The 27195-nt window shown below is 37.2% G+C and overlaps 1 protein-coding gene across 1 annotated transcript in view; it reads left to right on the top strand.

Moving 5' to 3' along the window:
- Positions 1 to 22381, top strand: part of LOC148900962 (collagen and calcium-binding EGF domain-containing protein 1-like) — a 44621-nt gene extending 22240 nt beyond the window's left edge. The window contains 10 exon segments of the mRNA XM_088991349.1: positions 12460 to 12512; positions 14682 to 14816; positions 14959 to 15096; positions 17612 to 17733; positions 17813 to 17849; positions 17852 to 17929; positions 19700 to 19839; positions 19996 to 20031; positions 20278 to 20313; positions 20491 to 22381. Coding sequence (XP_088847475.1) covers positions 12460 to 12512; positions 14682 to 14816; positions 14959 to 15096; positions 17612 to 17733; positions 17813 to 17849; positions 17852 to 17929; positions 19700 to 19839; positions 19996 to 20031; positions 20278 to 20313; positions 20491 to 20676 — 961 coding nt within the window. The 3' untranslated portion in view covers positions 20677 to 22381.
- Positions 22382 to 27195: the final 4814 nt, after the last annotated feature.

Genomic DNA, 27195 nt, shown 5'->3' with positions numbered 1-27195 from the left:
AAGCGGCGTTGCTAACATTGGCGAATGGCACGAGACTTCACAAAAACAAATTGCATGTTTATTTTGCTGTTTTATTTTATTTGTTTTATTTTTTAACACTACCACAGATGGGTTGCACTTACTTTTACTTGGTATGACTGCTTCATATGTAGGGACTTTGTGTGTGTGTGTGTTTGTGTGTACGTGAACGTTTCATAAATGTGAGTGTTTCACACTTGTGTGAGAGAGCGGGTTTGACTCGGATTAAAGAGTCTTTAAGTGGAGTTTGAGAGTGTTTCAATGTGTTGTTGAGTGAATTCCCTTGGGGGAAAGTGTAGCTTATTTTGTGTATCCCAAGACACACACACACACACACCCTGAATGCGAGTACGCTTGTCTGTCAAGGTAGGATGTCAACGCGGCGATTCCCAGCAGATATAGACGTGTGTGTGTGTGTGTGTGTGTGTGTGTGGGTGTGTGTGTGTGTGTGTGTGTGTGTGTGTGTGTGTGTGTGTGTGTGTGTGTGTGTGTGTGTGTGTGTGTGTGTGTGTGTGTGTGTGTGTGTGTGTGAGAGAGAGATAGTAAGACACTCAGGGGGTCACCCATGGCAAATTCTTGTAATGACACCAAGCCCTCTGTGGGGTCAGGGGCACATTCCAAATGCTCATCATCTCTGAGGAAGTCCCACTCACTCATTTCTCGACTCTTCTCACTTCAACTTTGGCTGTTTTTTTTTTCAATTTCGGGGGGACGTCTTGTGAGGCTGTTTCCACTTACTTGAAAAGCGAAGCAGGTGAAGTGCAGCATCTCCCACCGAAAATATTTTGTCTTAACTGTTCTCTTCAGTCTCTGGGTTGCTATCAGTGGCAGAATGTCAAGGCATGCAAAGCCTTCTCTGCTGGCTTAAAAATATGTGAATCACAGACTGATGTTAATTCTATTTTATCCATGAATCCTTATTATATAATTTCTAATTGTCTTTCAGCTTCCTTTCGTTACTTTTCCCCTATTTTTTTCATATTTAAGCATTTAACCAATCACAATTCGCCATCATTTGTTACCAGGGTCAGAAATCTAACTGGACGCCTTCACAATCAGTTCTGCGGGCCCTGTCGCATCAAATGTGTCGATCAAACTGTTGCCCTAACCAATCAGATTTTGAGTTAGCAACCAAAAAGGGGCACCAATGCCTTATTGAAGGTGCTGGGCAACGTCAGAGTTTTAGCGACAAGCCAATCATAGTTTGCGAAAACTGCTCTCATCACTAGCCTCAAGTGACAATAGCATACTGGCCAGTGCTAGCATACTGTATCGGTAACAAATATTCCACGGCATATAGCTATATTTTACGTTTTAAGACTCACACTGAATATTCAGGAAGTCTTGTTTTCGAGTTGATGACGATGCCTGACGTGACGTCACCTCAGGAACGCCCCTGACCAAGAAAGCGACACACAATGCATTTTGGGTACTTTGTTTGGTCTGAAAACATCGTGTTGATCCATGCTGATGGTGAAATTAGAACGAAAAACATAAATAATGCGATGGTGAATCGTTGTGTGTTGCACCAACACTCCAAATTGCGGTAACACCATAAAAGTGGACACAAATTCTCAGCAGACAAATCAGCCCATTTCCAATGGAGCTTGTGCGCCATCTTGTGCATTTTCTGGGCGCTAAATTGGAGTCCAGACGGCTCGAATTGAGACGGAAGGACTTCTTTAATCGATTGCAAACATTTATGCTTTCCTCTTCAGAACTATTTGAATCATATTCATAACTGGATGAGTAGCAAGAAAGAGAAACTCTCTGAAGCCATTGTTTTGTGCCTGGAGTATCCTGGCGTGAAGTCACAAACAAGGGGGTGGGACCTTCTGAAACTCGCCATTTCCGAGGTCATTTTGAAGTAGTTTTGGGAGACTTTAAGTCATTTTTATTGGTGTTTTGCATTTGACTAAAAATATCAGCCTGCGGGTTTTGGGTATTTTAGATGCTATAAAATGTTTTCTGATGTCAGTTAGGAAACAAAAAATTGTGTCGGTTGTCCTTTAAAGCCATTGTCAAGACGGACTTTTTAAGAAAAAATGGACTTAAGAAAGGTCGGTCAGTTATTTCTTGGCTAATGGTACCCTCTAGTGGACTTGTAAATCACACCACACCTTTTTTTCAGTCTGGATTGATTCAAACCATCTGAATCATGCTACGTTTTAGATGTTGCACTACTGAAGGCCAAGCGGTGAAATTCACGGCCCACCACTGGTTGCTTAAGAACAAATGCTCGCTTGCCTTGCTGAAACGTCCTAATGCTGAGGTGGTGGGTGAGACAAGAAAAATACAGTAAACAATGTGAAATAATTCTCAGCTCTTATGATATTTTAACCAATGTTTACCATCGAGGTGCGACAAAAACACCTGGGATCTGGTTTAAGAAAGATGGGAATGTGACGGACAGGTGACACCGGTGCCGGAAGACGCGACTAGGCATCACATGGGAAGTGAATCAGGAAGTGCAGGTCAAACGTGTTTGGCGTCAGAAGCCCATCGGGACCTCCTGCTCGGCTCGTTTTAGTCAAAGCTTCCTCTATGAGGCACAGCTCTTGATGTCTCCCCGGAGGCCGGCGTCCTGGAAGCGCGGGGTGGGCCGGCAGGGTAAATAAACAACCAGAAGAAGTTCTTAGAGGCGATTTTGGCGTGTAATACCTTCACACAAGAGGAGCGAACATTCGCTTGCTCTGTCATTAGGAAGAAACACCCCAAAAATTGTGACACGCCGCTCAAGAGAAACTGCTTCATCAAACCTGTTAGTTGGTTTTCATCTGCAAATAATCAGAATTGGAAAATGACACAAATAATAATAATCCATTTCATTTCTAAACGCCTTTCAAAACTCTCAAGGTCACTTTACAGTCACAGAATACATTTTTCAGTGGGTGAGCAGCGGCAGTCACACGCACCAGCGCTCACTCAACCCTGAAGTAACTCCGATAGAAAGCTAGCTAGATAGCTAGCTAATAGATAGCTAGTAGATAGCCAGCCAGACAGCTAGCTACATAGCTGTATAGCTAATAGATAGCCAGCTAGGTAGATAGCTAGATAGCATTTTTCTAGCATAGTTCTATTTGTATTTTTAGATGAATAAAAGTAGACCACGTCAGACTGTGTTGTGGAATTTGTAGCATTATTTTTTGTAGCGATATTTCCTGACTTTACAAATGACAGTTCTCCATTACAATCACTTATTTTTAAATGAAGCTTTATTGAACACATATGAAGTTCAACGCGTGTAACATCATAGAAACAAATTATGTGTGTGTTGTCTATTGCTATATATAGCAGTTCAGGGTCTACCCAGCTTACCAAAGACAGCTGGGATAGGCCACAGTACATCCCCGTACTAGGATTATAATTAAATGGATAAGATATAACATCAGGTATCGTTTATTTTATCACCGACTTCAATTGTCTGAAATATGTTTTTTTTTTACAAAATTTGAAAGACTTTTGTTCATTTAGATCTATTTTGATGTCAATTATGTATACTTGCCTTCAGATGTACATTTTATTTTGCATTTTAAGCTCTTGTAAAGTGTATTTGAGTGTGAAAAGCGCTTTCAAATAAAATCTATTATTATTATTATTATTATTATTATTATTATTATTATTAAGACATGACAAATTGCATCTACATTTACCCCCAGAAAATAGCAATGTCAATAAAATGAAAAAAAAATATATATATATTTTTGAAAACTTAATTTTATAAAATAGACTATTATTATTATTATTATTGAGGCATAAAATATCCTATTATTATTATTATTATTATTATTATTATTATTATTATTATTATTATTTAGGCATGACAAATTACATCTACATTGACCCAAAAAATGTCAATAACATTTACAAAAACATAACATTTTACAAATATGTTTTGAAGACTTAATTTTCACAATACATTTAAGAAAATACAAAGTCAGATGTTTCTCATTTGACATGTTTTTTTCTGGTGTTTTATCAAAAATAAAATGTACGGCATAGAGATTACAGATTTAAAGTCTATTTGATAAATGGGCACTCAACTATGTAACATGACACTAAAAAAAGCTTACAATTTACTTTGTTTCTTTTTCATTTTGTTTAATTTCGATATCATTCTGCATGGATTTAACAGAGATGTCCTCGCAAGAAATATGGAGAAACAAAATTTGAAAGAAAAAAATATGGAGAAACGTTTGGCAAGAAGAATATAAATCCACTGGAAACAAATCCTCTCTGGCGGTGGTACAGATCCAAATATTTAGAAAAATGGTCCCATGAGATGGAGGGGGAGGTAAATATATATATATATATAAACCATAACTACTGAAGGCCAAGCGGTGAAATTCACGGCCCACCACTGGTTGCTTAAGAACAAATGCTCGCTTGCCTTGCTGAAACGTCCTAATGCTGAGGTGGTGGGTGAGACAAGAAAAATACAGTAAACAATGTGAAATAATTCTCAGCTCTTATGATATTTTAACCAATGTTTACCATCGAGGTGCGACAAAAACACCTGGGATCTGGTTTAAGAAAGATGGGAATGTGACGGACAGGTGACACCGGTGCCGGAAGACGCGACTAGGCATCACATGGGAAGTGAATCAGGAAGTGCAGGTCAAACGTGTTTGGCGTCAGAAGCCCATCGGGACCTCCTGCTCGGCTCGTTTTAGTCAAAGCTTCCTCTATGAGGCACAGCTCTTGATGTCTCCCCGGAGGCCGGCGTCCTGGAAGCGCGGGGTGGGCCGGCAGGGTAAATAAACAACCAGAAGAAGTTCTTAGAGGCGATTTTGGCGTGTAATACCTTCACACAAGAGGAGCGAACATTCGCTTGCTCTGTCATTAGGAAGAAACACCCCAAAAATTGTGACACGCCGCTCAAGAGAAACTGCTTCATCAAACCTGTTAGTTGGTTTTCATCTGCAAATAATCAGAATTGGAAAATGACACAAATAATAATAATCCATTTCATTTCTAAACGCCTTTCAAAACTCTCAAGGTCACTTTACAGTCACAGAATACATTTTTCAGTGGGTGAGCAGCGGCAGTCACACGCACCAGCGCTCACTCAACCCTGAAGTAACTCCGATAGAAAGCTAGCTAGATAGCTAGCTAATAGATAGCTAGTAGATAGCCAGCCAGACAGCTAGCTAAATAGCTGTATAGCTAATAGATAGCCAGCTAGATAGCTAAATAGCCAGCCAGATAGCAAATGGATAGGATAGCAAATAGATAGCCAGCTAGGTAGATAGCTAGATAGCATTTTTCTAGCATAGTTCTATTTGTATTTTTAGATGAATAAAAGTAGACCACGTCAGACTGTGTTGTGGAATTTGTAGCCTTATTTTTTGTAGCGATATTTCCTGACTTTACAAATGACAGTTCTCCATTACAATCACTTATTTTTAAATGAAGCTTTATTGAACACATATGAAGTTCAACGCGTGTAACATCATAGAAACAAATTATGTGTGTGTTGTCTATTGCTATATATAGCAGTTCTGGGTCTACCCAGCTTACCAAAGACAGCTGGGATAGGCCACAGTACATCCCCGTACTAGGATTATAATTAAATGGATAAGATATAACATCAGGTATCGTTTATTTTATCACCGACTTCAATTGTCTGAAATATGTTTTTTTTTTACAAAATTTGAAAGACTTTTGTTCATTTAGATCTATTTTGATGTCAATTATGTATACTTGCCTTCAGATGTACATTTTATTTTGCATTTTAAGCTCTTGTAAAGTGTATTTGAGTGTGAAAAGCGCTTTCAAATAAAATCTATTATTATTATTATTATTATTATTATTATTATTATTATTATTATTATTATTATTAAGACATGACAAATTGCATCTACATTTACCCCCAGAAAATAGCAATGTCAATAAAATGAAAAAAAAAATATATATATATTTTTGAAAACTTAATTTTATAAAATAGACTATTATTATTATTATTATTGAGGCATAAAATATCCTATTATTATTATTATTATTATTATTATTATTATTATTATTATTATTATTATTATTATTATTATTTAGGCATGACAAATTACATCTACATTGACCCAAAAAATGTCAATAACATTTACAAAAACATAACATTTTACAAATATGTTTTGAAGACTTAATTTTCACAATACATTTAAGAAAATACAAAGTCAGATGTTTCTCATTTGACATGTTTTTTTCTGGTGTTTTATCAAAAATAAAATGTACGGCATAGAGATTACAGATTTAAAGTCTATTTGATAAATGGGCACTCAACTATGTAACATGACACTAAAAAAAGCTTACAATTTACTTTGTTTCTTTTTCATTTTGTTTAATTTCGATATCATTCTGCATGGATTTAACAGAGATGTCCTCGCAAGAAATATGGAGAAACAAAATTTGAAAGAAAAAAATATGGAGAAACGTTTGGCAAGAAGAATATAAATCCACTGGAAACAAATCCTCTCTGGCGGTGGTACAGATCCAAATATTTAGAAAAATGGTCCCATGAGATGGAGGGGGAGGTAAATATATATATATATAAACCATAATCTATAAAACACTTTAAGATTTGAATTACAAAATATGACACTGCAATCCATTTTTATCTGGGAGGCCCTGTTAAAGGACAACCGACGTCTCCGGACAAGTTGTGTCCATAATTTGTAAAATGTCTTCAAATGACTTCTACTGAGCGTATTTTACAAAGATTCCACCACATATAGCTATATTTTGCGTTTTAAGACTCGCGCTGAATATTCTGGAAGTCTTGTTTTTGAGTTGGTGACGAGTCTTTACCCTACGTCACTGAAGGAACGCCCCTGACCGAAAAAAGGACACATTGTAGCAGTCCTTCCATCACGTCTAAGCATTTTGCTGTGTTTTGGTCTGAAAACTTCATGTAGGACCAAAAAGAGGCAGAAGAGGACGACACAACTCCCGGTAAGGAATTAATCAGCCTGTGGAAACGGGCTGATTTATTCCTCACAGGAGATTGTTCGCCATTTTCCCCCCAATGTTGCCTCAAAATGACACGGAATAAATTATTTAATCGATTACAAACATGTATGCTTTCTTCTTCAGAACTATTTGAATCATATTCATAACTGCATGAGTAACAAGAAAGCATATTCTCTGAATCTGAAGCCATTGTTTTGATTCTCCATCAAGGCAAGGCGTCTTGGGGTGACATCACGAACAAGGGGGCGGGACCTTCTGAAACTGGCTACTTCCGGGTTAATTTTTTTTTGCAGATTTTGGACACTTGAAGTCATTTTTATTGGTGTTTTGCATTTGACTAAAAATATCATACTGCGTGTTTTGGGTATTTTAGATGCTATAAAACGTTTTTCTGATGTCAGTTAAGAAACAAAAAAGTGATGTCGGTTGTCCTTTAGGCTAACCTTACGACAAGAGCACACACGCACACACACACATATTGGCAGACATTTTTCCTCACTGAAAATCATAAGTCGTCTTGATCCAAACTCACAGCATCTGGAGTTTATTGTACACGAAAACCGGCGACCGCACGCTCGACATTCTCAACACACCTGTAAAAATATGTAAATATTGCACGAATATTTCATCAATTGCTTTTCACCAATGCCAGAAATTGGGAAATCAGACATCACTTGCCCACATGTGCTCATGTGAACAAAACAAAATTCTAATGTTGGGCCAGTTGCTGGAAATAAAAAAAAACTGAGTGGGGCTCGCTAAAAATTAGCATTTTAATTTTAACGTTTTCTGTTTCTTCTTCTTTTCCTTTTGGCTTTTCCCTTCAAGGGACGTTTTCTGTTTGTTGTCACAGAATTGTAAATGAATTATATTCTCATAAAATTCTGAGAGTATTGTATTACAGTGATACTTTGGTTTACGAACCCCTTGGCTTATGTGCTTTTCGGTTTATGAACGTTATATTTATGAAAATTTTACGAACTGTACCTTGGCATACGAACTTTTTTCAGACACGGAGCTGGCTCAATGAGTGATGTGTCGTTTTTGTTTACACCCCACCACGTCACATAGGCTACATTTTGAATAAACGAGGCATTACATAACTGACCGTGATCTGTTGTCTGTTCCCAGCAACACATCACACCAGTTGTCGGCAAAGCGATAGGGAGGATTTGGAATCGTCCAACTAACAAGGAGCACAAATCCCTCTTGGTGATGGATACATTGGAGGGTAGGGGGTATGATTGTCTACAGACTAAAATGACCTTTGATGCGGGTGTAGGATGGGGGCTCTAGAGAAGCGAAGGGGGGATCTTGAACATCTCATCACTAACCTTCAATGCCACCATCATTCTGAGTTCTTGGTGCCAAAAGTAGCAGAGCAGCACTTTAAGAGACGGGTTCCAGACCTGGACCTGGAACACTTTACAATGTTGATGAAAGATTCACAATTGCAGGATGTCTTTACTGAAATGGACAGCACTGGGCTACAAAAAAACCGCAGACATAATATCTGGTAGAAAGATAATAATTTTCAGTTCCTCCTTAGCGACGTGTCTCATCATGACTCTAAATAGGTTGAGGAGCATGGATTATGGATGATCATGAGTTCTGTGCTAAATAGTTGAGAACTTTGTCTGTTCTGTCACAAAGAAAATATCCATTGTAAAAACAGTCCAAACTATCCGTCCGTCCGTCCAACCGTCCGTCCAACCATCCATTTTCATCCTTTCATTAGTTGTGGAGGTCCTGGACCCTATCCCAGCCTTCCTCAGACAGTAAGTGGGGTACACCCGTAACTGGTTGTTAGCCAATACCAGGGTGCACAGAAATAAATAATTTGTGCTCATACTCTCACCCAGGGACAATATAAACAGAGTCTTGAATAAGCTTTCCATGCATGTTTTTTGAACGCGGTCGGAAAGTGAAGTACCCGGAGAAAACCCACCCAGACCTGGGAAAAAAACATGCAAGCTCCACACAGGAAAGCTGAACCCACAATCTCTGCACTGTAAGGTCAATGTGCTAACCACTGGACTGACGGGCCACCCGAATCCAATTTAGTAATTGGAAAACTAGTTTTAAGAGCCATTAGCGAAGGCTCTTAGGGGCCTTTTTGAGAAATAGCAATGTGGAAAGTATCGTGAGACTCTGCTCTCATCCCATAAGAGTGTGCAGAAAGTCGAGTTTCTCGGACCAACTGGAAGTCCTTAAGACCAGATGGTAGACCGACGTTCAAGGCGCTTGACAATGTCAAGATTCGGCGTTGACAGTTCTAAGTTGACCGTAACCAGAAGCAGGCATTAGCACTCCATTAAGCAATCTTGTCAAATAAGCACCAATGATAAAAAGACCGTCAGGCTGGGATGGGAGTGGAGGTTTGACGTACTGTGGTATAAGGACTCTGGAGCTTGTTGTAGGGATGATTCCAGAAATCCTCAAAAAAGAAGTCAGACCATCCACAAAAAAACAAATCAAATGTGAAGACACTCAACGGTGTGTTCCTGGGGCCTGTTTCCTGTCCACCCGACATACTTTCACACAGCAAAACAAAAACACACGGGTCAACTCTCCTGCTGCCCTCATCTGCTTGTCCAGACACCATGGCTTCCTCCGTGTTCTCCACTAGGGGATGGAGGGGTTCACCCGTGGGACACGTTACAGACATTGATGCAGAACTGCCAGTGGACTATGTACACTTAAAGGACAACCGACACCATTTCTTTTGCTTCCTAACTGACATCAGAAAAACGTTTTATAGCATCTAAAATACCCAAAACACTCAGGCGGATATTTTTAGTCAAATGCAAAACACCAATAAAAATGAGTTAGTGTCCCAAAACTACTTTAAAATGACCTCAGGAGTTTCAGAAGGTCCCGCCCCCTTGTTCATGACATCACGCCAAGACGTCTTTGCCTTGCTCTAGAATCAAAACAATGGCTTCAGATTCGGAGAAGATGCTTTCTTGTTACTCATCCAGTTATGAATATGATTCAAATAGTTCTGAAGAGGAAAGCATAAATGTTTGCAATCGATTAAAGAAGTCCTTCCGTATCATTTTGAGGCGTCTGGACTCCAATGTAGCATCCCAGAAAATGCACAAGATGGCGCCCAAGTAGAGTGTGTAAGGCGAACAGTGTGTATCCCACAAATTAATTTCCCGCAGGAAACCATTAAAATGAGAATAATCCGTTCCTAGGTCCCCATAAAGCATAATTTTCTACTTTCTAATTTTCTAAGCCTTAAAACTACACAAAATATACCTTATTTTATGTATAATAAATGTGCTATTGGTGAGGAACATAACCTTCTTTCACAATCTTGAGGAATGATCCCTTGTAGGTGCTTTCTCTGTGATAATTTTATCTAGTTCCTCATCAATTGTGTTCTGTTTAGCTGGGTTGATAGCTTTTTGCATCAAGTGTACAGATGGCTTGTGCGGGTTGTTTGTGGAGCCTGATTGATGGGATAGTTTAACCTTGCAGTCTACACTCTGCCTTTGAACTATCAAAGTTGAAACTCTTTCACTGTCGTCTGCCTGTCTCTTTAATGTTTAAACCACCACCCCTCACTGCTGCGTTCTTGACCAATCACATGGCTTTCACCGAAAACTGGGGGCGGGGAATAGAGGACAAAAACAGTCGGCTGCCATTTTGTTATTAGAAGAACGGGCTCGTTCGCGAACGACACATCACTCATTGAGGCAGCTCCGTGTACGGAAAAAGTTTGTATGCCAAGGTAAAATTTTCATCAATGTAATGTTCATAAACCGAAAAGTTTGTGAGCCAAGGGTGATACCGAGGTATCACTCTACGTCCTTTTTCGGGTGTTGTGCGGTTATTTTTACCCACAAAAAAAACACATTTGATTCGCTGCTACTTTAGGTTGTTGAACAATTCTTGCTTGGCCTCTCAGCACGCAGTTCTCCTCTACGTGGGGTCAACCGTCATAAAGATCACTTCAGTCTTGATTTTACGTAGCTTGTAACATCAGAATCACACCGACTGAAATCTTCACGTCACGTAACCTTGCGCTGTCTTTAATCTGAGCGGCGTAAAAGGTATGAGTTTCTCCCACAGGAACCGACTCCCATCTGCAAATCATTACCTCCAATGACTGATTTGTCGACGGACTCAATGAAGTAGTGACAATTTTCATCTTAACTTTCACCCACCTGTCTCCACCTCGGTTTCGGGATTCAAGCGGTCCAATCATCTGGTTCTCATCATTTCAAGCCTGTCTTGGTTGTTTGGGGTGGGGAGATCTTCACTCTGGGGAGTGGGGTGATTTAGAGTGACGTTGCATGGAGGCTGCAGATGAATAAAAGGCAACTTGACTCGAGCTCACACTCATTCACACTCTCACACGTTTCCTCCCCTCGTGTGTGATATTTTGTCGCGGGGCGACGCCGTTTGACTCATTTCCTCTTGTGATGTGCGGAACATGTGTTGGGCCACATGTGACAAATATTCTAAATCACTCATAGGGCGTAATGGCTTCCATAAATGAATTAAAAGGGATATTTTTAGAAGCACACCCCCCTCCCCAGACTTTTTTTTTAAACATTTGCATGAACGGCGTCGCATAAAAGGATCTCGGGACCACACTCAAAAAGGCAGGGACAAGTTGCTGTGACGAAACCGGAAAAAAAGGCTCAAGAAAATCCAGGCAGATTGCTGACATTTCTAACCGGACAATGGTCAGATTTCCAAGTCCAGATTTCACGTCATACATTTTCTATTTGGCCGATTTTGCAAACAACTAACACCTTTATGATATAAATTTCACGCACACGGAGGTCAAAAGTAAGGCGGCCATTTTGAGAGGTGATGAAGTTATGGATGAGGAATGAGGCCATTTTGGTGACAGAGATTGTAGCCATAATTTGTACTCAAGTAGTAGTACTGGTACTTTAGAATAATATTCAAGTGTACGTAGTCCTTCCCCCAAATAATTACTTGAGAAAAAGTACGGAAATATCCAGTGAAAGAAAACTACTTGAGTAACTGCTGAGTAACTTCTTATTTTTACAAAATAAGAAGACGTGACGTCACGTCAGACATCGTCATCAACTCGAATACAAGACTTCCTGAATATTCAGCGCGAGTCTTAAAACGTAAAATATAGCTATATGCGGTGTATTCTTTGTAAAATACGCTCAGTGGAAGTCATTTGAAGCGATTTTACAAATTATGGACACAACTTGTCCTAAGGCGTCTGTTGTCCTTTTAAGGCTTGTATAAGTAACCTGTATTGGTTTGTACTCGAAAAATAAAGATTTAATAACGTATATGCTCTATAAAGATTTGTACATGTACAACTGCTGAAAATACTACATCTGTTTGTTCAAAAATGTTCGTATGTACCGATGTTTGTAAGTAGGGGAGCGTCTGTATACTGTATAATTTCCTGAATTTTAAAAAGCGATGTTATAATATAACAATTCAATACTCAAGCCTTTTTTTTTCTGTTCTCAGGAGAAAATGTTGTGACGGCTTTCGGTTTGTGATGGGCCAGTGTATACCTGAAAGTAGGTAAAACGCACTTTAAAAAACAAATTTGTTCTCTTTTTTCGCTCTGTCACATACGCACACGCACGTTTACACACACTCAAGCATTGTGATTCCCATGTCATCTTCCCATTTCTCATCCTTTATCGCTGGGAAACATTCTTTGCCAAAACATGGTCTGCAGACCATATTGGTTTGCGCTTCCAAAGGATTCCACATCAATGCCTTTTTGTCGCTACGGAAGGATGACGTGAGCCAAATTAGCTCACCGCTGGCGTCCACAACAAAGCGGTCGAGGCGGTTGAACTCGCATTTGTGCTTCATTGTCGTGCTTCATATGGAATATACAGTATCATCAATCATTGGGTATTTTCTGGCATTCTTAAGAAGGGATTGACTGACACTAAATACCTTAAACCACGGATAGATAAAACGAGCAGCATTGTCTTTTCCCCTCCCCTCGAGTTGCACTATGGAAGAATTGCAGAATTGACTAAATAAATAAATAATAAATAAATAGATGGGTCGATGGATGGATGGATGGATACAGGAATGTACACATAAATAAATAAATAAATAAATAAATAAATACATAAATATATAAGTGGATAGATAATAAATAAATAAGTAGATAGAATAAATACATACAGAAATAAATAAGTAGATAATAAATAAATACATAAATACATAAATAAAATACAGAAATAAATAAGTAGATAATAAATAAATACAGAAATAATACAGAAATAAATAAGTAGATAGATAATAAATAAATACAGAAATAAATACAGAAATAAATGAGTAGATAGAAAAAAATAAATACAGAAATAAATAAGTAAATAGATAATAAATAAATACATAAGTAGATAGATAATAAATAAATACAGAAATACATAAGTAGATATATAATAAATAAATACAGAAATAAATACGGAAATACATAAGTAAATAGATAATAAATAAATACAGAAATAAATACATAAGTAGTTAGATAATAAACAGAAATAAATACACAAATACATAAATAAATAAGTGGATAGATAAGAAATAAGTAGATAGAATAAATACATAAAGAAATAAATAAGTAGATAATAAATAAATACATAAATAAATAAATACATAAATAAAATACAGAAATAAATAAGTAGATAGATAATAAATAAATACAGAAATAAATGAGTAGATAGAAAATAAATAAATACAGACATAAATACAGAAATAAATAAATAAGTGGATAGATAATAAATAAATAAGTAGATAGAATAAATACATACAGAAATAAATAAGTAGATAATAAATAAATAAATAAATACATACATAAATAAATACATAAATAAAATACAGAAATAAATAAGTAGATAGATAATAAATAAATACAGAAATAAATACAGAAATACATAAAATAAATAAATAAATAAATACATACATAAATAAATACATAAATAAAATACAGAAATAAATAAGTAGATAGATAATAAATAAATACAGAAATAAATACAGAAATACATAAGTAGATATATAATAAATAAATACAGAAATAAATACGGAAATACATAAGTAAATAGATAATAAATAAATACAGAAATAAATACGTAAGTAGTTAGATAATAAACAGAAATAAATACACAAATACATAAATAAATAAGTGGATAGATAAGAAATAAGTAGATAGAATAAATACATAAGTAGATAATAAATAAATACATAAATAAATAAATACATAAATAAAATACAGAAATAAATAAGTAGATAAATAAATAAATACAGAAATACAGACATAAATACAGAAATAAATAAATAAATGGATAGATAATAAATAAATAAGTAGATAGAATAAATACATACAGAAATAAATAAGTAGATACTAAATAAATAAATAAATACATACATAAATAAATACATAAATAAAATACAGAAATAAATACGGAAATACATAAGTAAATAGATAATAAATAAATACAGAAATAAATACGTAAGTAGTTAGATAATAAACAGAAATAAATACATAAATAAATAATAAACATTACCTCACTATAAAAAAAAATAGCCGACAGTATGTTTGTTGTTTTTCAGGATATTGGCCACCTTTGTTCAAATTTCACCACTATAATAAAATGATTGTACATGTCCTGTCCCCTAATGTTGGTTATTTTTAATTTTAATTTTTTTAATTTTTAATTTTTGTACAGGCGTTGACGTGTGTGCCACGTCGCCGTGTGAACAACAATGCACCGACAACTTTGGGCGTGTCGTATGCACGTGCTACCCGGGCTATCGCTTTGACCGGGAGAGACATCGTAACCACAAGTCTCCATATTGTCTTGGTAGGTAGAGCAAGAATGTTATATATAACTTTCATGAGAAGCATTCAGGTTGCATTGGATTCGGCTGCTTTTGACTATTTTGCGGACTTCTATTGAATTAAATATTACCATGTTATTTTTTACCCCCCTGCTTTGTCCTTAGACATTGACGAATGTGAGGAGTCGGGTGGCGGCGTGTGCGAGCATGAATGTGTCAACACGGACGGCAGCTTCCTGTGTCGATGTCGCAATGGATACATTCTGGCTCCCGACCAGCGTTCCTGCATCGCCTTGCACAACCGTAAGATTTCAAGACATTTCAGGCATAACCGTATCCTATCAAATTGTTTATTTATTTATTTATTTATTTATTTATTTATTTATTTGATTATTTGATTATTTATTTGTTTGCTTGTTTACCTACTATTTATTTATTTATTTATTCGCTCAGTAATTCAATATTTGTGTTTGTTTATTTGTGCGTTTATTTATTCATGTATTTATTTAGTTGTTTTTTTAATCTATTTTATTTATTTATTTATTCGCTAGTTTAAATTTAGTTATTCATGTATTTATTTAGTTGTTTTTTTAATGTATTTATTTTTTGGTTGTTCGTTTATTAGATTATTTATATATTTATTTATTCGCTAGTTCCAATGTATTTATTTAATTATTTATTTATTTATTTTTGTGGTTTTTTTTAATCTATTTATTGTTTGTTTGTTTATTTGTTATATTATTTATTCGCTAGTTTAATATTTATTTATTTTATAGTCTGTGTGTTTATTTGTTTTATATGAAGTTTTTTTGTTTGTTCGATTATCTATTTATTTATTTATATGTGTATTTATGTATTTAATTTTTTATCCATTTATTTACTTATTGTTTTACTTTGTTTATTTGTAAGATTATTTATTTATTTGCTCGTTCAATAGTTTTTTTTTATTTACTTGTTTGTTTATTTGTATATTTATTTGTTTATTTATTTATTTTTTGTTTCAGAATCAGAATCATCTTTATTGCCAAGTATGTAGTATGTATGTAGTTGTTTGTTTGTTAAATTATTAATTTGTCGATTTGATTTATTGATTAGTTTGATATTTATTTATTCATGTTTTTTTTTTTGTTTGTGTATTTATTTATTTTTTGTATACAGAAATACATAAGTAGATATATAATAAATAAATACAGAAATAAATACGGAAATACATAAGTAAATAGATAATAAATAAATACAGAAATAAATACATAAGTAGTTAGATAATAAACAGAAATAAATACACAAATACATAAATAAATAAGTGGATAGATAAGAAATAATTAGATAGAATAAATACATAAAGAAATAAATAAGTAGATAATAAATAAATACATAAATAAATACATAAATAAAATACTGAAATAAATAAGTAGATAATAAATAAATACAGAAATAAATGAGTAGATAGAAAATAAATAAATAAAGACATAAATACAGAAATAAATAAATAAGTGGATAGATAATAAATAAATAAGTAGATAGAATAAAGACATACAGAAATAAATAAGTAGATACTAAATAAATAAATAAATACATACATAAATAAATACATAAATAAAATACAGAAATAAATAAGTAGATAGATAATAAATAAATACAGAAATAAATACAGAAATACATAAGTAGATAGATAATAAATAAATACAGAAATAAATACAGAAATCAGAAATCAGAATCAGAATCATCTTTATTGCCAAGTATGTAGTATGTATGTAGTTGTTTGTTTGTTAAATTATTAATTTGTCGATTTGATTTATTGATTAGTTTGATATTTATTTATTCATGTTTTTTTTTTTTGTTTGTGTATTTATTTATTTTTTGTATTTATTTTTTTGATTTATTATCTAATTTTTTATTTACTGTTTGTTTATTTGTCAGATTATTTACTTAAGCATTTATTTATTTATTTATTTATTCATTCGTTCGTTTATTTATTTATTTGAAGGTAAGAAATCAAAAGCCAAGTGGTATACCTTTTAGTTGCATTATTTTTATATTTGAAAACGTGAACGGGCTGCATAAATAAAACAAAACGCAGCATCCAGATTTCATTGATGGCAAGTGCACCTCCCGCATGCGAAAAGCATTTCCAGCTATCTAGATATAAAAATGCTGCTGCATGAGCAGTAGACATGTAGTAATTCTATATATTTATATCCAGCAGTGGAGCAGCTGTATGTTTTGATGTTGTAACTGCGAAGCGTGAAGTGCCGCTATAAATCAACGCAGTGTGTGCGGCTTGCCAAATGCGCAGCAACATGTCGTACGAGGAATTCATCATATATTATTGTAGGGGATCGTAGGGTGTTATAATAATAATAATAATAATAATAATAATAATAATAATAATAATAATAATCATCATCATCATCATAATCATAATAATAATAATAATAATAATAATAATAATCAGCATCATAATCATAATAATAATCAAAATAATAATAATAATCATAATAGCACATTTCATTTGAAAGCGCCTTTCAAAACTCTCAAGGTCACTTTACAGTCACTGGATCAGTTTTTCTATGGGTGAGCAGCGGCAGTCACACGCGCCAGCATTCACTCAACCCGTAATAACTCAAATAGATCGAAAGCTAGCTAGCTAGCTATTTACTAGCTAATAGATTTTCTTTTTGACTCAGCGGGTCCACCTAAACACACCTCATGACATGGTCTTTGATATTGTGTGCAAAAAAAAGTACAAAAATTAGCATGTTGTATCATGAGGTGACATGATTTCATTCTGTTGAAAGTATGTTGTGCTGGTTTCCAGTGAGCTCATCAGGGAAGTCGGACACGCTAATGAGCGCGGGTACCTGCTCGTTTACCTGCCAGGACTTCATCAACATGAAACGCAATCTGTTGCAAATAAAACTGCGGTTGGCCAGTTCGCAGGTAGCCTTGATTGGAGGTCTCATGCTGGCTATGGTTTATCGTTGTTGTAGTGATCCGATTATGCTTTCTGTACTTGCAGGTTAGTGAGCTTCTGGCCAGCCGAAATGACAAACCTCCTTTCAGGAAGTTGGAAAAAGCGCAGAGAGATCATGTCATCCTGGTCTACCTGGACCTCCGGGGCCACCTGGAGTCCCAGGTGACACCTTTGATAACCCTACTCTCTTATCCCCCAACCTATTTAAATATCTGTGTCCAGAAGTGCCATCTGAAATACTCTACCTAATCTTCCTGCCTAGTCCACCGACCTATACGGTCTTCCTAATCCACCAATCTAACACACTGACGCACTAAACTCCCTATCTCCTTATGAACCTGCTACACCAAACTATACCCAACTTCTTCTCGTGTTTATCTCGCAGACTTACTTACTTACCTACCTACCTACCTACCTACTTACTACCTACCCAGGTAGCTACCTACCTCGCTAGCTAGCTAGTCTAATTACCTACCTACCTACTTAGTTAGCTAGCTACCTACCTACCCAGTTAGCTACCGTCCTACTTATCTACCTACCTACCTACTTAATTATATACCTACCTAGCTACCTGCCTACCTACCTACTTACCTAGCTAGCTACCGACCTACCTAGCTTCCTACTTACCTACCCACATACCTACCTACCTAGATGCCTACCTCCCTAATTACCTACCTAGCTAGCTAGCTACCTTCCTACCTACCTACCTAGCTACCTACCAACCTAATTACCTACCTAGCTAGTTACCTACCTGCCCAACTAGCTAGCTAGCCAGCTTCCTACCTAATGACCTACCTACCTAATTACCTACCTACGTACCTACCTAATTACCTAGCTAGATACCGACCTATCTACCTCCCTACCCAGATATCTACCTACCTACTTACCTAGCTACCCACCTAGCTACCTACCTACCTAATTACCTACCTACCTACTTACCTAGCTAGCTATCTACCTACTTACCTAGATGCCTACCTCCCTAATTACCTACCTCTCTACCTACCTAGCTAGCTAGCTACCTTCCTACCTACCTACCTAGCTACCTACCAACCTAATTACCTACCTAGCTAGTTACCTACCTGCCCAACTAGCTAGCTAGCCAGCTTCCTACCTAATGACCTACTTACCTAATTACCTACCTACCTACCTACCTAATTACCTAGCTAACTACCGACCTATCTACCTCCCTACCCAGATATCTACCTACCTACTTACCTAGCTACCCACCTAGCTACCGACCTACCTAATTACCTACCTACCTACTTACCTAGCTAGCTACCTACCTTTCTAGCTATCTACCTACTTACCTACCCACATTCCTACCTACCTAGATACCCACCTCCCTAATTACCTACCTCTCTACCTAACCGCCTACCTAGCTAGCTAGCTACCTACCTTCCTACCTAATGACCTACCTACCTAGCTACCTACCAACCTAATTACCTACCTCGCTAGTTACCTACCTGCCTAACTAGTTAGCTAGCTACCTTCCTACCTAATGACCTACCTACCTAATTACATATCTACCTACTTACCTAGCTAGCTACCTACCTACCTATCCACCTCCTTACCCACATATCTACCTACCTATCTACCTAACTACCCACCCACCTACCTAGCAATCTACCTACCTACCGACCTACTACCTGCCTAGTAACATGTATGTAACTACTGTACCCACTAGTCATCTTACACTTGAGTCAACACATTTTCCCTTTATGTGAATGTATGCTTCTACCTATCTCCATCCATCTTCTTCCCCCTCTTTCAATGGCCACCTACCTTCATGATCTCCCTCCCAGTCTACCTACTTAGCGATCCACCTACCTTTCCTACACTTCCGACTCCTTAACCTACAGCAAAAATGACAATCAAACTTCCGACCAACCTAATCTTCAAATCATCCAATTTCTCAAAATAACGACTCAACAGGACACCCAGGGGGGCCAGGAGCTAGAGGGGAGCCGGGCGAGGGAGGCTCTCCAGGACCTCGGGGACCCCGTGGGGACATTGGACCCATGGGTCCAGAGCCTGATCTAAGGCATATCAAAAGAGGCCGCAGAGGACCAGTGGTAAATAAGAAAAATATGAATCTACAGAAAAATACACTACTGTATTAAGTGTGCTGTACTGTATGTATTTGAAATAATAAGCATGTAAATAGAAAGCAATCATTTTGCATTGATTTGGAAAAATGTTTTTTTTTTTAACTATTATTCTTCATCCAGGGACCACCCGGGGCCCCCGGAAAAGACGGTTTAAAGGTCAGTTCAACATCCTAAAATACACACATCCACATATAAAAACAATTTCCTGATGTTCATGTCCGTATACTGTATGTGACTTGCTGCCCCCTGGTGGCCAAACTAGCAGTTACAATAAGATCTCACTGCAAGTCAAAATTAACCATTAACGACATTTGCATATTTACAATGCTAGCTTTGTTTCTGTGATATGTCAATTGAATTTTTTTGTTGTTGTTACTAACAACACTGTATGTACATTTTCAGGGTGAGAGAGGAGCTGATGGTCCCAGTGGGCCCCCTGTAAGTTAGTTTCACATGTATTTTTTTTCCCCATTCATCCATCCACCCCCCTCGCTAAATCATGTGATTCATGCTAATATTAATATTCCCTAATTTTTAAGGCCACAATTGAGATTTTTTTTTTGTCTGACAGAGACATTTTGAACAATCCGTAATCCATGCGATCTGTTTTTTCAGGGCCCTCCAGGCTCTTTCGACTTCCTACTGCTGATGATGGCCGACATTCGAAACGACATCATTGAACTGCAGGAGAAAGTATTTGGAGACAAGAGAGGTACCTCAATGGATTCTTTTCCTTCCGGTGGAGAGCCTGATTTTGCTGAGTGGGGGTCCGGGCAAGGGGACCTTATGTTCAGTACCTGAACTTTTAGAATGCTGCTGGTGTCATTATTTAAAAATGGAAAAAAGGACTCCCGAAGGACTTCCTTCCATTTCTTTCTGCTACAGGTTAGCATGCAAACGGGGACGAGGGATTCTTTTAAAATTCAAACGAGGTTCTTTATTGCCGATGTGCAGCGAGAGGTATTGTGTTCAATAAAAGAAAGAAAATGTCAAATGGTTTTGAGAAATAGTGTCAGTATAATGACAATTGGGTTTCTTTTTCGAGAAAAAAATGGAGGAAAAAAATGTAGATAAAATGATCATAATATGCAAAGAATAAAGTCACACCCAAGTTGGTATTTTATGTGTTAGCTGATAATTTACAAGAAAAAAACATTTTAAAAATATGAGATGAAAAACAAAGTATTATTACAAAATTTAAAGGACAACTGACACCATTTTTTTGTTTCCTAACTGACATCAGAAAAACGTTTTATAGCATCTAAAATACCCAAAACACGCAGGCTGATATTTTTAGTCAAATGCAAAACACCAATAAAAATGACCTAAAGTGTCCCAAAACTGCCACAAAATGAGCTCGGAAATGGTGACATTCAGAAAGTCCCGCCCCCTTGTTCGTGACATCACGCCATGATACTCCTTCACAAACTGCCTTGCTCCAGAATCAAAACAATGGTTTCAGAGAGTTTAGATTCGGAGAAGATGCTTTCTTGTTACTCATCCAGTTATGAATATGATTCAAAGAGTTCTGAAGAGGAAAGCAGAAATGTTTGCAATCGATTAAAGAAGTCCTTCTGTCTCATTTTGAGGCATCTGGACTCCAATGTAACGCCCAGAAAATGCACAAGATGGCGCCCAAGGAATTTGTGTCAATTTACACCTTCTTTATGCGTGTTACCGCCAAACCTTTTTTTCAGTTGGGAAATAACTTTTTTTGAACAAATGAAAAAAAAAACAATATTACGGGTTAATTTGATATTTTTTTTCTCATGACATTAGAAGGCTTTTCTCAAGCCGGTTTTATTCATCGTTAAATTTATTTTATATTTTTATATAGACAAAAAGCAGATATCATAGAATTGTCCTTTTTCTTGAAAATAAAAACTTTATTTTTGTAAAATTACAGCTTTTCCATCATTAACCTATAATGCTCTTTGTAAAAATCTTTTTGTATTTATTTTATTTATTTCTGGTTTTACTTCGATTTTTCTTTAGCCCCTCATATTTTTAGCTCTTGACCAGAGGATGGCACTACGGTGCACCATCATCAACCATATCTCTGCATTTTCCTGCAATTTATTTTGTATTTCCGTTTTATTTTCTTTTTTTAATTAAATAAGTTACACTAAAACTGCTACTTTTCCTGGTACATTATTGTAAAAATCTTTCATTTTTTTTGTCTCTTCAAGGTTTGATTCAATGTTCTTTTATCAAAACAACTTCATCCATAATTTTTTGTTTTTTTCTGCGACAAATCCACATTTATCCTTTTCCACATCATACTCAAATTTTCCACAAACTCCATTTTTACTTTGTCAAATCGTATGCGTTTTTTGCCCTTTAACTGCATATATTTTATTCTTGTAATATTATTTTTCTCCCCTACCACTCTCTTATTAAAGTACAAATGGATTTCCTTAATAGAATGGAACATGTACTTTTTGTTATCTCGATTACTAACTCAAGTTTATGACAGGAGTGTCACGGTTTGCAAGGAGGTGGTGGAACCCCCCCCCCAAAAAAAAAAGCAGGCAGGAGCGGGGTGTATTTTACAACTTGTCAAACAACAAAGTCATCCGAACAGAAACGTCCAAAGTAGCAAACAAACCCATAAGTAAAACGTAAGATGAAACAAACCTGACAGGGTGAAACAAGGCAGAGTGTAGACTGCAAGGTTAAAATTCCCATCAATCAGGCTCCACAAATAACCCGCACAAGCCATCTGTACACTTGATGCAAAAAGCTATCAACCCAGTTAAACAGAACACAATTGATGAGGAACTAGGTAAAATTATAGCAGGGAAAGCACCTACAAGGAATCATTCCTCAAGATGGTTAAAGAAGAAGGATACGTTCCTCATCAAGTGTTTAATGCTGATGAAACCGGCCACTCCATTCCATCAAGCCATCCAATACCATCACAAAGGTAAATAAAATGACTTTATCATACAGTACAGTTTATTTCTTTAATTATAATACCATAGCACATTTATTATACATAAAATAAGGTATATTTTTTGTAGTTTTAAGGTTTAGAAAATTAGAAAGTAAAATATTATGTTTTATGGGGACCTGGGAACGGATTATTCTCATTTTAATGGTTTCCTATGGGAAATTATTTTTTGGGATACACACTTCGCCTTACACACTCTGTCTGGTAACCAATAAGTTCGTTAGCCAAGGTATCACTGTACATTCATCTATATTGTTTATCCTGTTTGCATAAACTTTTGTTTTTCTTGAATGGTGTCTGCTTTTCATACTTTTCCCCATACATTCCCCCCCCCCCCTTTACAACCTACCAAATATGCATATTACCCAATCCCCCAGCACTCCACACACACATATGTAAATCTTCACACAGAGTTGAACCCTAGCGTGGCTAGATGTCATTATGACAAGTGTAGGTAGCAGAGGTCAGAGGTAAAAACAGCTAGAGGGGATAATTGCAGAGCAAAGGGGGGGAATTGGGCGCTTGCCTGGACTGGCTCCCACTGCCACTACCACTCAAAACACACATACACACACATACATGCGTACAATCTGTCTGTCTATGTCTCCGGGCCAAGAGTCCCGCTATGTATGCGTTTATACATACTTAGAACATCCATTGGTTCATCTATGTGCGTAATTTCATGACAGGCGTTTCCTCAGCTGTTTCCATGGAGACAAACAGCCTAGGGGTACCTCCCAACCCCTAAAAACCCAGGAAACAATTCGTTATCTAAGTTATAATTACAAAATGTGTCATATGTCAGAAATAACCAAGAGATGAGCTCACTTCCGAGGGGCTCTTGTTTTGAGAATGAAGGCCCATAGTCTGAACCTTTGGGGGTGGGCGTGACAGAAGAGGCTGACTGAGCAAGGAAAACAAAAACATGTGTGAACATCAAGAGTTAAAAAATATATACGAATGATTATCTTTTTTCTAAATATATTTAGATGGATAATTTGTTCCACGAACCTGTTGTGTGTTTTTGGAATGTGGGAGGAAACCGGAGAAAACCCACACAGGCACCAGTGGGAACATACAAACAGCACCGAAGACTGGGGGTGGGGAATAGAGGACAAAGACAGTGGCCACCATTTTCTTGTTCGGAGAACGGGCTCGTTCGCGAACAACACATCACTCATTGTGGCTCTCCGTGTGTATCCCGAAAAATAGTTCGTATGCCAAGGTATAATTTTCATAAATGGAACATTCGTAAACCGAAAAATTCGTAAGCCAAGGGGTTCGTAAACCGAGGTTTCACTGTATCATGTTTCCTTAGAATGGAACCCAATGGGAGCAGGTATCGCGAGAACAGCATGGGCCCCGAAATTGAGCCCTGTGGAATGCCACATAACAGAGGGGCAGCCCAGGCGAATACAAAAGGTTCTGTCAGAAAGGTAGCACCGAAGAGTCAAAACCATGATAATCAATTTGCTACAATTTGATCCATACTACACTTGAATTAGAGTCAAAATATTAAAAAGCTAATCCTGGTATGCACAATTTCAAATATTAGGACCTACGGGGACATTGTTGACATGCATTAATAACAGCGTGTTGGGGGGTCAAATGTATGCCCCATGACAGCGTGTTGACTTAGTGACACACATAAAATATGACGTTTGGCAGAGGGAAACTTTGATCGTGGCAGATGTCAGTAAAGGTGACTGACATGTGTATACAAATATTCCTTTTTTTTAAGCGTGTTTCCAGGGATAGCTTCATAACATCATGTCCCTCATCGCTTGGGTATTCAACGCACACACACACACACACGCACCCAGGTTTCAATATCAAACACGTACACACACTCTTCTGCACGAAACACCTGCCAGGTGCGGGCGTGGTCTGCCGGCGAGACACGCTACCTTGACACGCTAACTCATTCTTAAAATTCAGTGACGCGCCTCAGGCGCAATGCTGAGCTTCAGCCTGCTTTCCCGTTTGTTTAAGTGGGTAGGTGTGTGTTTATATTTTCAAGAAGAAAGGGTTGTAGGGGAGAAAGAAGCCGCAATACCTATAGCGGGGCTAGGGGGTTGATATTTTTTCTGCATATGAAGCCATACACAATAGTGCAAAAATAAAATTGGGAAAAGAGTTGTATATTTTTGTGGTGCCATTTCAGATGACTGAATTTTAAAATATTTGTTTATTTTAGAATAAAGTTGATTAAAAAAAAAATTAGATTTATTTTCCCCATTGATAAAATGTTTTTTTCATGCATTTTCTATAGAACCGTTGAACTGTACGTATGTTTCAGGGGAAAAAAAACATACAGTGAAAAAAAACAGAACATTGACAGCATTTTTTAATTCAAAAAGATAAAAAGATAAATTGTTTGAAAAATATAGATAGACAGATAGACCTCCCGACCGACCGAATGACCGACAGACCTACTGACCGACCGACCGTCAGTCAGACCGACAGACCGAAAGAAAGACAGACCGACAGACCTACCGACAGTCTACCGACCGACCGAATGACCGACAGACCTACTGACCGACCGACCGTCAGACCGACAGACCGAAAGAAAGACAGACCGACAGTCTACCGACCGACCGTCAGACCGACAGACCGATCGACCGAGTGACAGACCTACTGACAGATCTACCGACAGACCTACCGACAGCCCGACCGACCGACAGACTGACCCACAGACCGACCGACCGACCGACCGACCATCAGACAGACAGACAGATTTAAATGTATATATTTTTACTTAGTACTAACTCATTAGCAAACAGCTAAAAGTGATCAAATTCACCCATGCCAGTTACGGCAATGCTAAATCATTGCGCTATGTCTACACATGCACAAAAGAAACAAACATGTTGCAGTCATGCAAGCGCGGCTGAAAAGAATGCTCTACTTTTGCCATTTGTTTTACCACGCTAACGCAGCCATGCGTGACGACTTGTGCTTCCCTTCAGGGGAATGTTACAGCATGACAGGCATTGTTACGGAAGACTTGAACAGCACAATTGCACAGAGGGCGGATTAATAGCAACACTCTGTGTAAACTCCCCCAGCCCGAGGCAATGGGGATGCAAACACCTCAGCTTCCTGCGCCGGTTACGGGCGCTTCGCATGCACGCTGGCTAGGACAACGCTTGGGGAAAACCGGACGGGAAAGTCAGCGAGACTGTTTCGTCTACAGCCGCGATGACCTTCTGATCTGGCCTAGCGAGGCAACCAAAATAACCAAACTGCACATTCACACAAATATTCCAAAGTGTAGCAGAGTTCATGTTTGGTGGTTAGCTAGCTGTGTGCTAATGAATTAGTGAGCATTGGCGCGAATTCATTAGCTGTGTGCTAAAGAATTGATGCTAATTCATGAACTGTGTGCTACTGAATGAGTGGTCACTGGTGCCAATTCATTACCATTGTGCTAATGAATGGATGCTAATTTATTAGCTGTATGCTCATGAATGAGTGCTCACTGGTGCTAATTCATTAGCTTTGTGCTAATAAATTAATGCTAATTCATTCGCTAAGTGCGAATCAATGAAAGACCATTAGTGCTAAATCATTAGCTTTGTGCTAATGTATTGAGGTGAATTCATTCGCTGTGTGCGAATGAATGAGTGATCATTGGTGCTGAATCATTAGTTTTGTGCTAATGACTTGATGCTAATTAATTTGCTGTATGCGAATGAATGAGTGAACATTGGTGCTAATTCATTAGCGTTGTGCTAATGAATTTATGCGAATTAATTTGCTGTGGGCTAATGAATGAGTGATCACTGGTGCTAAATCATTAGTTTTGTGCTAATCACTTGATGCGAATGAATGAGTGAACATTGACGCTAATTCATGAGCTTTTTGCGAATGAATTAATGCTAATTCATTCGCTGTGTGCCCATGAAGGAATGACCATTGGTGTTAATTCATTAGCTTTGTGCTAATGACTTGGTGCTAATTGATCGCTGTGTGTGAATGAATGAGTGACCATTGGTGCTAATTCATTAGCTTTGTGCTCATGAATCGATGCTAATTGGAAAACGGAATGTTCTACCAAAGATGATGATGACGATGTGCATTATAACATTCCCCTTGGAAAACAAATGCAAGTTGTAACAATTCTTTGCGAAAAGCCGCAGAGGACTTGGTGTTGATGTTTGGGAGCCAAAACCACAGCGGCCATGGCACGCAAAGCAACACCTTTACCACTGAACCACTGAATCACACAAGTTCTAGAGAAGGAAGGGGGGTATTTGGAGCAAATTTGATCTAATTCTCAATAATAATAAGAATACATTTCATTTCTAAGCGCCTTTCAAAACTCTCAAGGTCACTTTACAGTCACAGGATCAGTTTTTCTGTGT

Source organism: Hippocampus bargibanti, linkage group LG03 (assembly GCF_051943395.1).
Source record: "Hippocampus bargibanti isolate YZ-2025 linkage group LG03, ASM5194339v1, whole genome shotgun sequence".
In the NCBI taxonomy this organism is placed as follows: domain Eukaryota; kingdom Metazoa; phylum Chordata; class Actinopteri; order Syngnathiformes; family Syngnathidae; genus Hippocampus; species Hippocampus bargibanti.
Note: the sequence above shows the minus strand (reverse complement) of the source record. Positions and strands in the feature narration are given on the sequence as shown.